Raw genomic sequence first — 13459 nt, forward strand, 5'->3', positions numbered from 1 at the left:
ATGTGAGACCAGTTCAGTTCCTGGCATTAAAACAGTAGTTTGAATATACGACGAGAAAGCAATAAGTGACATTTACTAGAGAATTAAACAATCATAGTCCAAACAAGTCAATTTGAAATAAAAACTCTACGTATATGTATTTTCCTGACTTTGAGATCGTTTTTTACATGAAAGCTACAATTGTATGTTTCAAATTTTAATACGTTCAGGCCTTTGTCAATCGACGAAGCAACAGCAGCAATCCGGCAGAAACGACGACGAAAGCTGCTGTATTTATGATTTTGCTATTAAACTCCTTGTGCTTCACGACCTTGTCCTGCCTCATTTTCTGCAAAGTTGGTTTCTTCGTTGTGTCCTTGGTGGCAGAACCGAAATCCTCCATGTCCGTAGTAGCACATTGCTCAACGACAAGCTGTCCACAGGCGGCAGCTGCGTCGTTACCTAGAGACTGTCTCAAAATAGTCCATACACCATGAGACCGAGTGATGGCCACGAATTGATTGGCGACTTCTCGTGATGGTCGTTTATAGTTATGAGGTACGTTGGTTTCATTATATGGCAAGACATTCAGCAATACATTCCGGCCAGCAAGTAATCTGCCCAAATCGTTGGCAACTGGCTCCGAGTCATTCACATTGGCAATCAAGACATACTCGACCAAGACAACTCTTCGCCGAGAGTTACCTGGCAGAGACAAGTTTTGATGATTGACGAATGCATCTGCTGCATCTAGTATTCTGTCTATATTATAGGCTTTTGCTGTTGGGACGATTTGCATCCGAAGTTTCTGTGTTGGAGCATGAAGTGACAAGGCGAGTCCCACTTTTGGAGCATCGTTTATCTATCAAAATGAAAAATTTTAATGACACTTTAAGACCTCAAGGTAAAATACGGTCTTTGGGAAGCATCGTCAACCAAACGACGATTCAAGACGACATTACCAGAGATTTCATTTTCGGAAGTATGCCAACTGTTGATATTGAAATCTTGGAAGGAGATAAACAGAATTGTCCTTGATCGACCATTGCTTTTATAGACGCAATCACTGCATCGTAGTTATCTAAGGATTTCAATATCAACTGCATGTAGAAAAGCGAACGAAAAATGGGATCGATCAAGATTGATGATGGGATCGAATTTTTTACCTAATGGCTCGCCCATCCCCATAAATACTACATTCTATGATCGGAATTCTTGTTATCGTCCGGATGGAAGCATATGAATTTGAATCCCAATCACTCAGCAGCTTACCCTGATCTTTTCAATCTTGTTTGCCAGGTACAGTTGCTCGAGAATCTCTCCAGCAGTCAAATTGGACACTAGTCCCATCGTTCCCGTACTAGTTTATAGTTGTTTGATAAAGAGTTGGGTTCCCAGACTATAGAGCAAAGTAGACCAGGATACTCACGCGCAAAATGTACATCCCATCGCACAACCAACTTGTGAGGAAACACATAGAGTGGCTCGCGCATTGCTTCTAAACTCTCGTCCCGACTCTTTTATGGCAGCTTGACGACTTTTATCCCTTTCATCCTCGGGGAAGTTCTCCATTTCTGAAGCTCCATATCTAAACGTTTGTTTCAGTTTGTTAGGGATGTTGTCCACTACAAGACTAAAAGGTAAATATAACCTCATAATGACCGATTCAACATGCAATCCATCTTGAAGTCGAATTAGGAGCTTGCTAGTTGTCCCGTCTGAGGAATCAGTTCTCTTCACTATCTGTGAAGTACATATAGAAAATCGACTGTCTAGGACCTTCTTGGCGGCTTTTGATAGATCCGAGTCGGGCAGTTCGTGGTAGTTTGCGCATCCTTGTTGTATAATCAATCTCCATAGTCGTCGGGCGTTTGAATGAGGAATTTTATGATCTGTGAAGGCATTGAGGACAGCTTCCTCATCAAATATAGATTGAGGTGCATCGGCATCACGAATTCTCTTCTTCATTTTGAAGCGATCGCCTATTGTTTCGATCCAAGATTGTTTAGTTGACTTGACTTGAACGCACACAGAAAAAAAGAACAGAGCTATACAAACAAGGAGGAAAGCTTACGAGTTACGATATGGAAGCGTCAGTAGCGAATTTGCCAGACTTGGCTAGTGCTGCTCTTGGAGGTCAAGTACTCTTTTGTACAGATGGTAAGTCAGCTTGTGCTCCAAAAAAAAATGATTTTTCAAACAGAGCGTGTGCATTAACAGCTACCTATATTTTCAGATTTCTTTGCTGTTGGAGAGAATATGATATTGTCTTCTGAGCCTAAATGGGACCAGAACTTGTATACTGCTCATGGTACATTTCTAGCATTCCAGCCAAAAACATGTCGCGTCATTCGACATTCAAAACATTTTTATCTAACCTTCAACATGGCAGGTAAATGGATGGATGGATGGGAAACTCGAAGAAAACGTATGGCTGGTCATGACTGGTGCATCATTCAACTCGGAATATCCGGAATCATCAAGGGTGTTGAAGCAGACACTGCCTTCTTCACTGGAAACCAAGCTCCCAAAATATCCATTCAAGCTGCCTGTCTTGAAACAGGTGGACGTCATATTCGTATTCATTTTATCATCTTCAAAAAGGCCAACCTGTTCCCCTTTCACCTGTTAGATGCCGTGAAACTGCCACGACGACGATCGGAAATGGGGACTGCAGCTACTCCTTCAGAAATCGCTGCTGCGGAAGCTCTACACTCTGAAAAGTGGGAAGAGATTCTTTCGATCGTGGACTTGAAGCCTGGGTACCCTGAAACTCGAAAAAACACCTTTGCCATCGATAGCAACAAACGATGGACTCACATTCGGTATAGTGTCGTTATGCATTAAATCTTCTTGCCTCTGTATCTGAATTCTCTGTTTTAGATTGAATTTATATCCTGATGGTGGTGTTGCTCGTTTGCGTGTACATGGACAAGTCGCTCGAGACTGGTCCAAAGTATCAAAGACCGAAACCATCGATTTGATTGCTGTAGCGAATGGGTACCAAGTTTCTCTTCAGTGCATTCTCATTTCCGTCATTCTCACGACCCTATCTCAATTACTCAGGGGTGAAGGTGTTGCATGCAGTAACCAACATTACGGCAAACCATCAAATCTCAACCTACCATCACGATCAGCAGGCATGTTCGACGGATGGGAAACTGCTCGTGATCCAAGTAGACCTGGAGTCTTCAAAGTCGGACCTGACGGCTATCTCATCTCTCCCAACTATGAATGGGCAGTCATGAAACTGGGTCATGTAGGAAACGTGCATCAAGTTCAGGTTGACACTGAGCACTTCAAAGGCAACTTTCCTGAATCCTGTCATGTCCAGGTATGCTCTACGTTCTTGTGAAAGTGATGGTTAATAGGATTTCATACTCAAGACATTGCATTTGTTTAGGGAACTGACTTTACAGGAGACGTCGCAGCCTTCCAAGAATCAACTGCAAAGACATCATCTCGAAAACGTAAACATGATGAACCTGTATGGTTTGACTTGGTACCAAGATCACGATTGTCTGCAAACCTTTTACATATCTTTGATGCGCAAAACATGAATAAGAAGGTCACATATGTTAGAATTACCATATTCCCTGATGGTGGAGTGAGTAGACTGCGAGTCATGGGAAACATAGCATAGGATGTATACAGGCCATCAATAGAAGAACAATTTGCACATGAAAGTTTTGATAAGTTTTTTGGGTTTTGATTGGATTTATATTGGGGGGTTGTAAGGCTCATTTCTACAGACCACTTCATTTCTTATTTATTTTGTTTGATTGTGTTCCTTTGGTCTTTTGGTTTCAATTCTACACTTTGACCGTTTGATTATCACTTCCTTTTATATGCTTTTGATATATTTTGAGTCTTGTACTCGTTCCTCCGTTCCTCCCCTCATTCCCTTCTTTATTGTTTATGAAGTTTTGACATTTTGTGTCTGCTCCTTTTATAATATGAGGATGGACGCCACCAATACAGTGACAGTTCCAGCCAATACCATACCAATACGATTCGTGGATGTAGCACCTCCGCTTACAGGTTCAGATGGAGTGGAAGGCAATGGACGAGGAGCAGCTGTGGCAGTCATAGTAGATCCAGGTGGGAATGGCAACGTCATAGTAGGAGCAATTTCCATAGTAGTACTTGTAGCGCTAGCAGTAGCAGTAGCAATAGGAGGCAATTCAGCAGTAGCAGTAGCATTCAGAGTGCCAGTCGTACCGTTGCCCAATACAGAGCCGATCTCAGGACCAACTCTGGATTCGACGTCAAATGTTGAAGACATTGCAGCACCTGTTGCCACAGGAGGACGTCCATTAGGGCGTTTCTGCCATTCGTTGTTCCATTCAGGATTTTGCCAACCCGGGTATGGCCCTGGACACAAGACCAGCAAAATCGTGCAAGTATCAACAATCACGATGTCGGACGCAACATTAAAATACTGTCAAATTTCTTGAGCAAGACATACCAGATTTCCAAGCAGGGGCTTGACTAGCAACTGAATATGGAGTGATGGTTCCGCTGCCGACTTGTTTCCCTGGTTTCTGGTTTACATATCGCGCACCATCTTCATCAAGAATAATTTCAAAGTAATCCTGGTCCACATCAAAACCAGGCAAATAGATCAGCTCAGGCTTTTGATATGCTAGTCCGATAGTAGCCAAAGCCAATACGACCAAGAAGCTCTTTATCATCATCTTTAAAAGTGCTACAGAAATCTTGAGGTGTAAGTTGTGAAGGTGCAAAGTTTTTTGTGAAAATGAGATACCACACGTGTTTGAAGGTGAGTCTAAAACAAGAAGAAACTGTCCAGAACACGTATATTCTATTGTGTTTGTACCGTTACAATACAAGTCGATCGTGTACAAGCTATTTGAAAATGGTGTCAAAATTCTGTATGAATCCGGAGACATGGACAAATCTAGCCAAAAACATACCAAAGCGACTCCATCTCCAACACTATCTCTAAATCCACCTGCGAGACTCTTTCTATTGTATTCCACCTTCACCCTCAAAATTCGCTGAAGGTGCGTAAACAAGTCCATTTGGTGCTGATGTTCTTGAAAGGAACCCTATCACAAGTTAAAAACCTGAGCATAGTCATTTAGCAAAAAATTCTTGATACATGTTGGTACCTTAACTTCCTTTTGTTGATCTTTAGCAGTCTTGAGTGCGTGCTCAAAGTCATTGAGCTGCTTCGTAAACAAGTCACGGTATGTTTTAAACCCACGTCGGCCTTGCTCTGCTTCCAGACTGGGATCCCCTCTGTACGCCCTCAGTTCTTCTTGAGCTGATGGAGGAAATGTCAGCCGACTGATGGTTGAGATTTCATGCAGTGACTTTTCCAGTCTTTGAAGCAACAATTACCTCGTTCATAATCTGCCTTGGCCTGCTCAATCTGTGACTTCAAGCTCGCTATATGAGCTTCGCCATCTTTCAGATCCTGATCTAATCTCAACACTTCAGCATCTTGAGTGTTTTCGCTATCATAGCCAGCCATGGCAGCATCGTACACCCTCTTCTTTTGAGTGTGCTCAACTTCTACTGTTTGTACTTCTTGACGTGTTGAGCGTAGTTCTTGCATCATGGGTGTCAACGCATTCTTCTTTGCCTAGAAGTTATAACGGGCAAAAATGAGACTCCGAATCAAAGTGACATTTCTGGTTTGAGGCGACAATATTAAGTACCTGGATGGATGACTTGAGGCTAGCAATGGCCATTTGCAACTCATCTAGACTATCCGCGTGCCGATGGTGATTGCCGGGTTCGTCTAAATCAACATCATCAAAGTCAAGATTCAGACTACCGGTCGAGCCCGAAGACTTTCTAAGAGTCTTGTAAGAGTCTCGCATAGATCTCTCTCGGCCTTTGAGGATCTAGAAGAATGTCTACAGCTTAAATGTGTAGTACAGCAATCCGAAATACACATATGAAGTGTACCTCTTCGGTTCTCTGAAGGACTCCATACTCGGTAGTCAGAGCAGCCAATTCTCCTTTCTTCTGCTTAAATACCAAAGATTTGGCTCTGATGTCATTGACGTATCTCTTCAAGTCTTCTCCTTTTAATGCCTTGTTGGCATTCACAGTCGACGCTCTACGATGTTCAAACTCTTCTTCCAACGATCGAATTTCATTGGTGATCTCTTGAAGCTGACCGGCCGTAGAATCCTTCTTTCTCGCCACAATAGCAGCTTGTTGGCGGAATAGCCCCAGCTTATCATCCGTAACGCTACATTTGCCCATGCAAGTGTTAAAGACCACAGCTATTGAAGAGAGAACTATTTAACCCACCTTGTTTGTTTTAAATTGCTCTCTACTAGTCTGGCAACGGCATCATTCACTTCTCGCACTTCAGTTTCCAATGCGTCTAGTTCTCTTTCGGATGACGGTTCAGCCAAGGCACGAGTCATGGTTCGAATGTATAGCTTCTTCTCTTCAATAGACTATATTCATCGATCAGCATAGCAAAGCACACCATCAATCATGTTTGGATATGAGATACTCACTTTGGCAATCTTTTCATTGGCCAGGTATAAATCCGTTTTGATCTCATCTTGCATTTTAGATAAAAGTAGCTGTGGATTTGTGCCAACGTTCATCGCCTAGATTTTGTAATGCGTCGTATGAGTTGATTGCCAATACAGAAGAGGGCTCTACGGTGACTTGCTTTTGATTCTTTGAGCTTTTGTTGCGCGGATGCCAGCTTCTGAGCTGCATTTTGAAGCTGATTCTTTTGTATCTTGATTCTACGTATCTGTCTAGATTAGCATTTTTCGTATAAAAGTCATGGAAATCGAGTCCCACAATTTCACCTCTCTGAGACGTCCAATTCTCTAGCTTGCTCAACACGTAATGACTTTGCAGCTTGTAACCAGAGATCGTGTTTGGGCTATATTTGTGTAGTAGACTCATTCAGATAAAAGCGTCAAAAGACTGCGATAGCGAGGGGTACCAAGGACTAACCACTTGCTCGGTCTTTTGCTTCAATCGAGAAATCTTGACCGAGACTTGTTGTTTTTCTTCTTCCATTTGTTGGATTTCGCGTTTCAGAGTGGAAGCAGTGTTGCCTGCATCGATGATATGTCAGTAATCTGCAGAATTTCGTAGGAGCGACAATCACATGATTAAAGTAGATTTTGAATTTACCATTCAATCGAAGAGTTTCGACTTGTTTATGAACATTCTTGAATTCGTCTTGTAGTGCTGCCAGCTCATCCGACAATTCCGCGACAGCTAAAATCGGTGTTACGAATCAGTATTATAACAAGGTTTAAAGAAAGGAAAATCAAATTAGAGAAGGAATTGTGGTATAACTGACTTTCATCTTGGAGATATTCCTGTGCAATGTCGACAGGCATCAAGAAAGTGGATAGGTATGCTCGCTTTTTGTGAGCTTCTTCGTTCTTGAGTAGATACCACATTGCAGCCAATATTGTTGGAGGATGACCTTGGGATATGTAATGATGTATCGTCTCGCTAAGACCAAAGAGATTGGTTTTGGTCGTGTACTTTAATGTATTTTGAAGAAGCAGTTAGGAACTTTGAACATGACAACTTACGGATCGTCGATGGCAGGTTGATATTTGAGTAGAGTCAAGTAGTCGGTGAGTTTCCAAGCGACATCATTGATGTCTTGATGATCGACAGCATCCCATTTGGAGGATGCCGTAGATGTTGATGATGTGGCATTGTCAATGTATGCACAGGTGTCGGAGAGCAGCTGAAGGAGGGCCAGTGGAGGCAATTCATCAGCGAGGTGGACGGCAGTTATGTTGTGTTTGTTGAAGGGAGAGTGTCTTAGTCGTTCTGCCAATTGTCGATAATCTAGTGCTGCCGCTGCTGCCATCGGTGTTGACTATATGGATAGATCTAGTTAGTTACAATTTGACATGCACAAAAATACATAGATTGACCCCTTTTCTCGCCTGATCTCGCAAGTTTGCGTATGTTTTGATATCGTCTGTTTGGATGTTTTAGCGCATTACTGCATGTTGGTACATTATAAAAGCCAAACACTCTGGCCAACACTGGTAACAAAAGAAAGCGCATGAAAATTCGATGGATAGCTGAATGATATATTTTAGAAGGGAATGTGTACATGCGTTTCGTCGCAGCTAATGGCAAGGTATTCATTCGTCAGAGGCAGAACACTTAACAAATTACAGTGCGACAGCCCCGGAATCGAGATTGGAAGATGCTGCATCATATGCCTTGTACATTTTACGCAGCCTTGCCTTGGACCAATCGCCCAAATGTACACTGTTCGTGTTTTAACGCGTCTTTCGTATATGTTTTGATGTTGATGGGCATCAGCCATCATTCCTTGTTAAAGTAGCTAGAGGGATGCACATCCATGAACACTGCGATAGTCCATCATCATCGCTCTCCTTCTCACTGGACATTTGCTTCCTTTGTACATAGCACTGCTAGACAATCATCATCCACAAGTAGACTGTCCATTCCCGGTATCGATCATCTACTGCCATCAATCGCCATACGAAATGCTCCAATTAGACCCATTTCATCTTGCACTCACCCTCGTGCTCCAACGCCTGCTGCTAATCATCAACATCTGGAGCTAGCTAATCCTCAACACTCTTCAAAGGTTGGTCCCTACATAATACTTGCCATCATTCCATTCTACCCTAAAGCTCATCAATTCTTTCTAGTCTGTCAATTCAGGGCCGGTGAGTTTTGGACTTTTGGAAGGCTGACTTTGAAAGAAAACCCATCCAACAATACGCAACAACTGTCCATCAACTAAAACGAGTTTTCTTTTTTTGGACAGCCATTGTCTTTGCATCGAGAATTCATAGAGGCTTGTGAGGCTTTTAATCCTCCCCGCGCATGGAAGCTCTTTCAAACAATGCTACGACATGGCCAGTCAATACAGGATTACCACTCTCTCCATATGCTATTTCGAGCCTTGATAAAAGAAAACAATCTGGAAAATCGCCTCCAGAGACTCAAAGACTTGCTCAAATATGTAAATAATGACGTGCCCTCGTCAACAAAAGACTTGTTGCGTGATTCATCACGAGCATTCACTATAGCAAAGTTAGAGGTCCCTATATTAGACGGACGTCTCGACAGACTATTAGAAAAACTCCCTAGGGCAATAAAACAAGGCATCAAATTAAACCCTGACATGTATCAAAGAGTCCTCTCCTTGGCAATGAAACCATCACCGAACTACGACGCTTGCCACCAGAATCTCTGTCGCTTATACCAAATAAAAGGTGGTGCCGTACCCGAATGGATCATGATCATGTGGTATCTAGGTATAGACACCGTAGAAGGTGCATCATGGGCCTTGGAGACATACTTGAAATCAAACAAGCCAAATCGGGAAGGTTTGGTTGTAAGGGTATTTCGGTATGCCTGTGAGAATGGCCACCTAGCATGGTGCCTCTCGCTACAAGTTGTACTGGGCCAATATAATATAGCTCCCTCGGCCAGGTTGTTTTCCGCCATGATTGCGGGCCTCACTACTCGCGGTGATGCTGATGCCGCCCACAGCATTGTACTTCAATTGAGTCGTGTTGGGCTCACGCCGAATGCACTAGATTATGAAAACTTGTTAAAACTCTATGCTGCTCAAGGAGATATAGCAAATGTACAAAAAGTCATCTTTGAGATGAAGAACAGACATTTTATGCCGTCGCCTGATGCATTTGCCAAGATCATGGATGCAGAAGGCAACCGAGGCAAAGCAGCTGATATACGATATTGGTATAATGTTATGCTAGATCTCCAAATCGCTCCTACAGCGCACGTATTCAACACCATGATGGCATGGTGGGTGTATGTAAATGATTGGGATGCTTATAAATGGACTTGGCAAGAAGCAACGGCATCGACGACAATCGGTCTGTCGGATAAGGGACGGCAAGCTCTGCAAGTAAATCAACAGATAAAAGATTTGGGTTGGAGAGCTGAATTACTCTTTCGATTGGATGCTAAAGATGCTGCCCGTGTCTTGGAGCTATCATTGGAGCATTGGACCCATCTCACAGTAGACGAGATAATGGATATGGCTACCAAACTGGCTAAAATCCATGCTCTACCCGAAGCATTTAAACTCGTTGAACAATGGCGTCAACACTATTTAATCTTACCTGAAACTGTAAACTCAACACCTGGAATTCCACCTCCAGTTCCCATACCAACGCCAGAAGTAACGAATCAATCGATAGCACCGGTCGCAGACGATGACTTGGAAGTAGTAGATTCAACTAATCCAATATACAGTACCCTTCTACGCTGTGCCCTGGAAGCTCACAATCTATCATTGGCTCATCAAGCGTTTGACTGGCTAAAATCCAGTAATGGTAGAATCCAGCCAACTCAGGCCCGAGACTATATTCGACAATGTCTAGAAACCCAGAATCTTGAACGAGCTCGTCAAGTCTTCGCTAGTCTGACTAATATGCTTAAATCGTCTGATGGCATACTAGTCGAATTTATTCGCCACTCTATAGCAACCGAATCGGTAGATGAAGCCAACAAATGGGCAGATCTACTACTCAAACGAGCACCACTTACTGCCTTCCCGTCTGTGTTTCGAGAATTGCTTTATCTCAACGCCATGCATGGAGAAGTCGCAATGACTCGATCTTGGATTTCTCGTGCAGAATCAGCTAGTGACATTATCCTGACACCAGATGTCCGAGTTGCTCATGATATTTTGGCACGGTTGACAGCAGGTCAGGTCGACTCTGCCGTCCGACTCTATAACAAGTCTAAACAGGAACAGGTTATAATCCATCCAGAATTGCACTCGCAGATTGTTTTGGAATTACTCAACTCTCCTGATGCTGCTGATAAAACATTCAAAGTCTTGGAAGACTTGTTATATAGTCATACAAACTCTCTAAATGGTGCCTTTGTAGGTAGATTAATTAGTAAATGTCTGCAGTTGGGCAATGTCGAGTTGGGTATCAAGGCATTTGATATAGCAGCTGCCAGAAATCTGATGCCTCCTCTCGCAGTGTCACAAAGGCTCATTCAGAGATGTGTAGAAACAAATCACGAATCCGCTGACCGGATAGCTCAGTCACTCTTGTCAAACACTGAGTTGATTGACCGACCCAGTGAATCCTCTGTACATAAATTCATGTCTGATGCATATAAACGATCAGGTCCGGCCAAGGCTGAATTTTGGGCAGAAAAGTGTGCTGAACTTGGATATAAATTGCCAGATTATGTGGTAGCAGGTTTACTGTCGTATTATGCAGCCCAAGGAAACGTTGTCAAAACCAAATATTGGTTGGACAAGAGCTTGGCCGCTGGTTGTGATCTAGTTGGAACGGGCGTAGGTCATGTATATGTAGCTTGTCTAGTAGCTGGAAATGCTCAACAAGCTGAAACAGAATGGATTGGTCTCATCAACTCCGCCAGGTCGATCAAGACTCTAGACTTGGCCAATGCCAGAACTATAGCGTCTGTTATTGTACTTCGTTATCTGGTAAAGACCCGTGGAGACTATCACGAAGCATTGCAGTGGTGGGACCGCATGAGAGCTGAGGGCTTGGTGGCTTCTATAGCAGAGTATACATTAATGATGGAAGTTGCCAAAGAAAATCGTTTCTATTCTCGAGCGCGACGTTTATGGGGTGATATGGTTCAGCAAGGACTGGAACCTGACTCCATGGCATTTGTTGTAATAACTGCTACCCTGGCCAAGCAGTCGGATGTAGAAGGTGCTTTTAGTATGTTTGAGCAGGTTGGATCGAAGAATATCAAGGCGTATGATGCTTTGTTATCAGTAATTGCATCTGCTGGTGATGAAAACGCAGCAGCATATGTATTAGCCAGGATGAAATCCGAACAAGTCTCGCCACAGCCTTCAACATATGCAAGAGTCATGGATGCCATGGCTCGATCCGGTAACGCCAAAGGAATACTGGATTTATATGACTCATTGCCTGGAGATACCCTTCCGCGACAGCAGGTATGGATGTATCTGTTACGTGCCCATGCCAAGGCTGGTAATCCTGACGCAGCCATGATTGTACTGGAAGATTTAATTGATTCTGGTCACGTCGTGGATCTCCATACCCACACTATTGTAATAGAAGCATTCGCAAGAGCCAAGGATGTAATAGGTCTGATGGAACGATCAGGAATAGCTCAAGCTGCTGGTATAAAGTTTGATAAAATGGCCATCGATATCATTGTCTCTGGTATCCTTCAAGATCAACCAAGTAACATCGATACAGCCATGAATTGGTTGCAGCGCCGTAAGTTTCCTGTTTACGATACTGGTATATTTGCCTCGTGTATGAATGTCTTTGCCAAGAAGGGTGATATAGATAGTGTACTCCGTCTTTGGCAACACGCCCTAAGATTACGAGTAGCTCCAGATCGTAAAATGTGGAATGTAGTATTGGACGCTCTGGGTCGAGGCAGAAGAGGGCAAGACGCTCTCCTTGTCTTTAATTGTATGAGAGGAGCTGCTCATAGTCCCGAAGGAATACTCGAGTTTGGTAGGATGCCACGTCCAGTTGGAGTGGATCATATATCGCTATCCCTGATTTTGGACGCTTGTGGTTTCTCAGGCTTGCCTGATGAAGCTACTCGTATATGGACGTATGCAACTACTTCCCCAGACTCGACCATCCCAGTATACGAAAACAATCTGGCCTCATACCTCGAGTGCTTGGCTCGCTGTCGTCAATACCCTCTGGTCATCAAGACACTACAACTGTATAGTAGGTTAGACCGCCGCCGATCTGATAAGCCTACAGGTGAACAGTTAGGTCCCAATAATGTGGCTGTAGTACCTGGAGTCAAGACGTTTTGGACACTGTTGGGACTCTTGAAGTCAAAACCGGAACTCGCGTCGGAGGTTAGAAATATCATGAATGTGGTGTTGAACCCAGCTCGCATCTCTGAGGTTGAAAAGAAGGTTGCTTGTGGTATGTACAATCTCCATCCTATACACCTATTCTTTGTCTTCGCTTCAGCCTCCTAACCTGCGTTCAATAGTCAAACCGGCGCCTTGAATATTCAAAAGATCTAAACTATATGATGACATCGATAGACATGACCCTAAAAAGCGTTAATGAACATACCTGTTTGCATGACCGTTTCGTATATAATGTGCCAAGTAATACATAGTTTGCATGCGGATCTTACATACTATTCAACCAATAAATTACAGATCTCAATGAATAGTGATTGTTGAGTCAAGTCATTTCGCTGCTTCAAGTAAAGTTCTTAGACTAGTGACGGTATATTCTTCAAAGTTCTTTTGACCTGGAGACACCACGTCAAAGTGATTTCCATTCGGAGCCAAAACCAGCGTAAAATCATACGAGACTTTGACAGCTGCCTCTTGAAATGCAAGGCAATACTTTTTGGGCACGGTTTGATCATGATCACCCTGTAGTATTATCAGCCTGGGCTGTTTATCGTATGGCAGTAGCAGCTCGGGATCAATCAGTCTATATCGTTCAGGATGCTCGTTGGGCATACC

At 43.2% G+C, this 13459-nt stretch overlaps 4 protein-coding genes across 4 annotated transcripts; 1 reads left to right on the forward strand and 3 right to left on the reverse strand.

Moving 5' to 3' along the window:
* Window positions 1–205: 205 nt before the first annotated feature.
* On the reverse strand, window positions 206–1947 carry SmJEL517_g02037 (uncharacterized protein; the record flags this gene model as incomplete). The annotated part of the gene is made up of 5 exons (XM_031167965.1): window positions 206–841; window positions 942–1060; window positions 1146–1179; window positions 1252–1339; window positions 1409–1947. 5 exons carry the CDS (start codon window positions 1945–1947, stop codon window positions 206–208), a joined length of 1416 nt encoding a protein of 471 aa, XP_031025988.1.
* Window positions 1948–2063: 116 nt separating this feature from the next.
* Window positions 2064–3622, forward strand: DAL2 (allantoicase; the record flags this gene model as incomplete). Its single annotated transcript, XM_031167966.1, has 7 exons — window positions 2064–2139; window positions 2216–2290; window positions 2372–2542; window positions 2612–2804; window positions 2863–2979; window positions 3046–3313; window positions 3383–3622. 7 exons carry the CDS (start codon window positions 2064–2066, stop codon window positions 3620–3622), a joined length of 1140 nt encoding a protein of 379 aa, XP_031025924.1.
* A 306-nt stretch (window positions 3623–3928) lies between these two features.
* Window positions 3929–6578, reverse strand: SmJEL517_g02039 (uncharacterized protein; the record flags this gene model as incomplete). Its single annotated transcript, XM_031167967.1, has 9 exons — window positions 3929–4353; window positions 4448–4697; window positions 4917–5051; window positions 5115–5269; window positions 5347–5590; window positions 5667–5855; window positions 5920–6208; window positions 6271–6422; window positions 6486–6578. The coding sequence occupies 9 exons, from the start codon at window positions 6576–6578 to the stop codon at window positions 3929–3931; spliced, it is 1932 nt and encodes a 643-aa protein (XP_031025925.1).
* A 209-nt stretch (window positions 6579–6787) lies between these two features.
* Window positions 6788–7825, reverse strand: SmJEL517_g02040 (uncharacterized protein; the record flags this gene model as incomplete). The annotated part of the gene is made up of 5 exons (XM_031167968.1): window positions 6788–6868; window positions 6943–7046; window positions 7126–7212; window positions 7298–7455; window positions 7539–7825. The coding sequence occupies 5 exons, from the start codon at window positions 7823–7825 to the stop codon at window positions 6788–6790; spliced, it is 717 nt and encodes a 238-aa protein (XP_031026032.1).
* Window positions 7826–13459: the final 5634 nt, after the last annotated feature.

The sequence above is a fragment of the Synchytrium microbalum genome (genome assembly GCF_006535985.1).
Source record: "Synchytrium microbalum strain JEL517 chromosome Unknown SmJEL517_scf0008, whole genome shotgun sequence".
NCBI lineage: Eukaryota > Fungi > Chytridiomycota > Chytridiomycetes > Synchytriales > Synchytriaceae > Synchytrium > Synchytrium microbalum.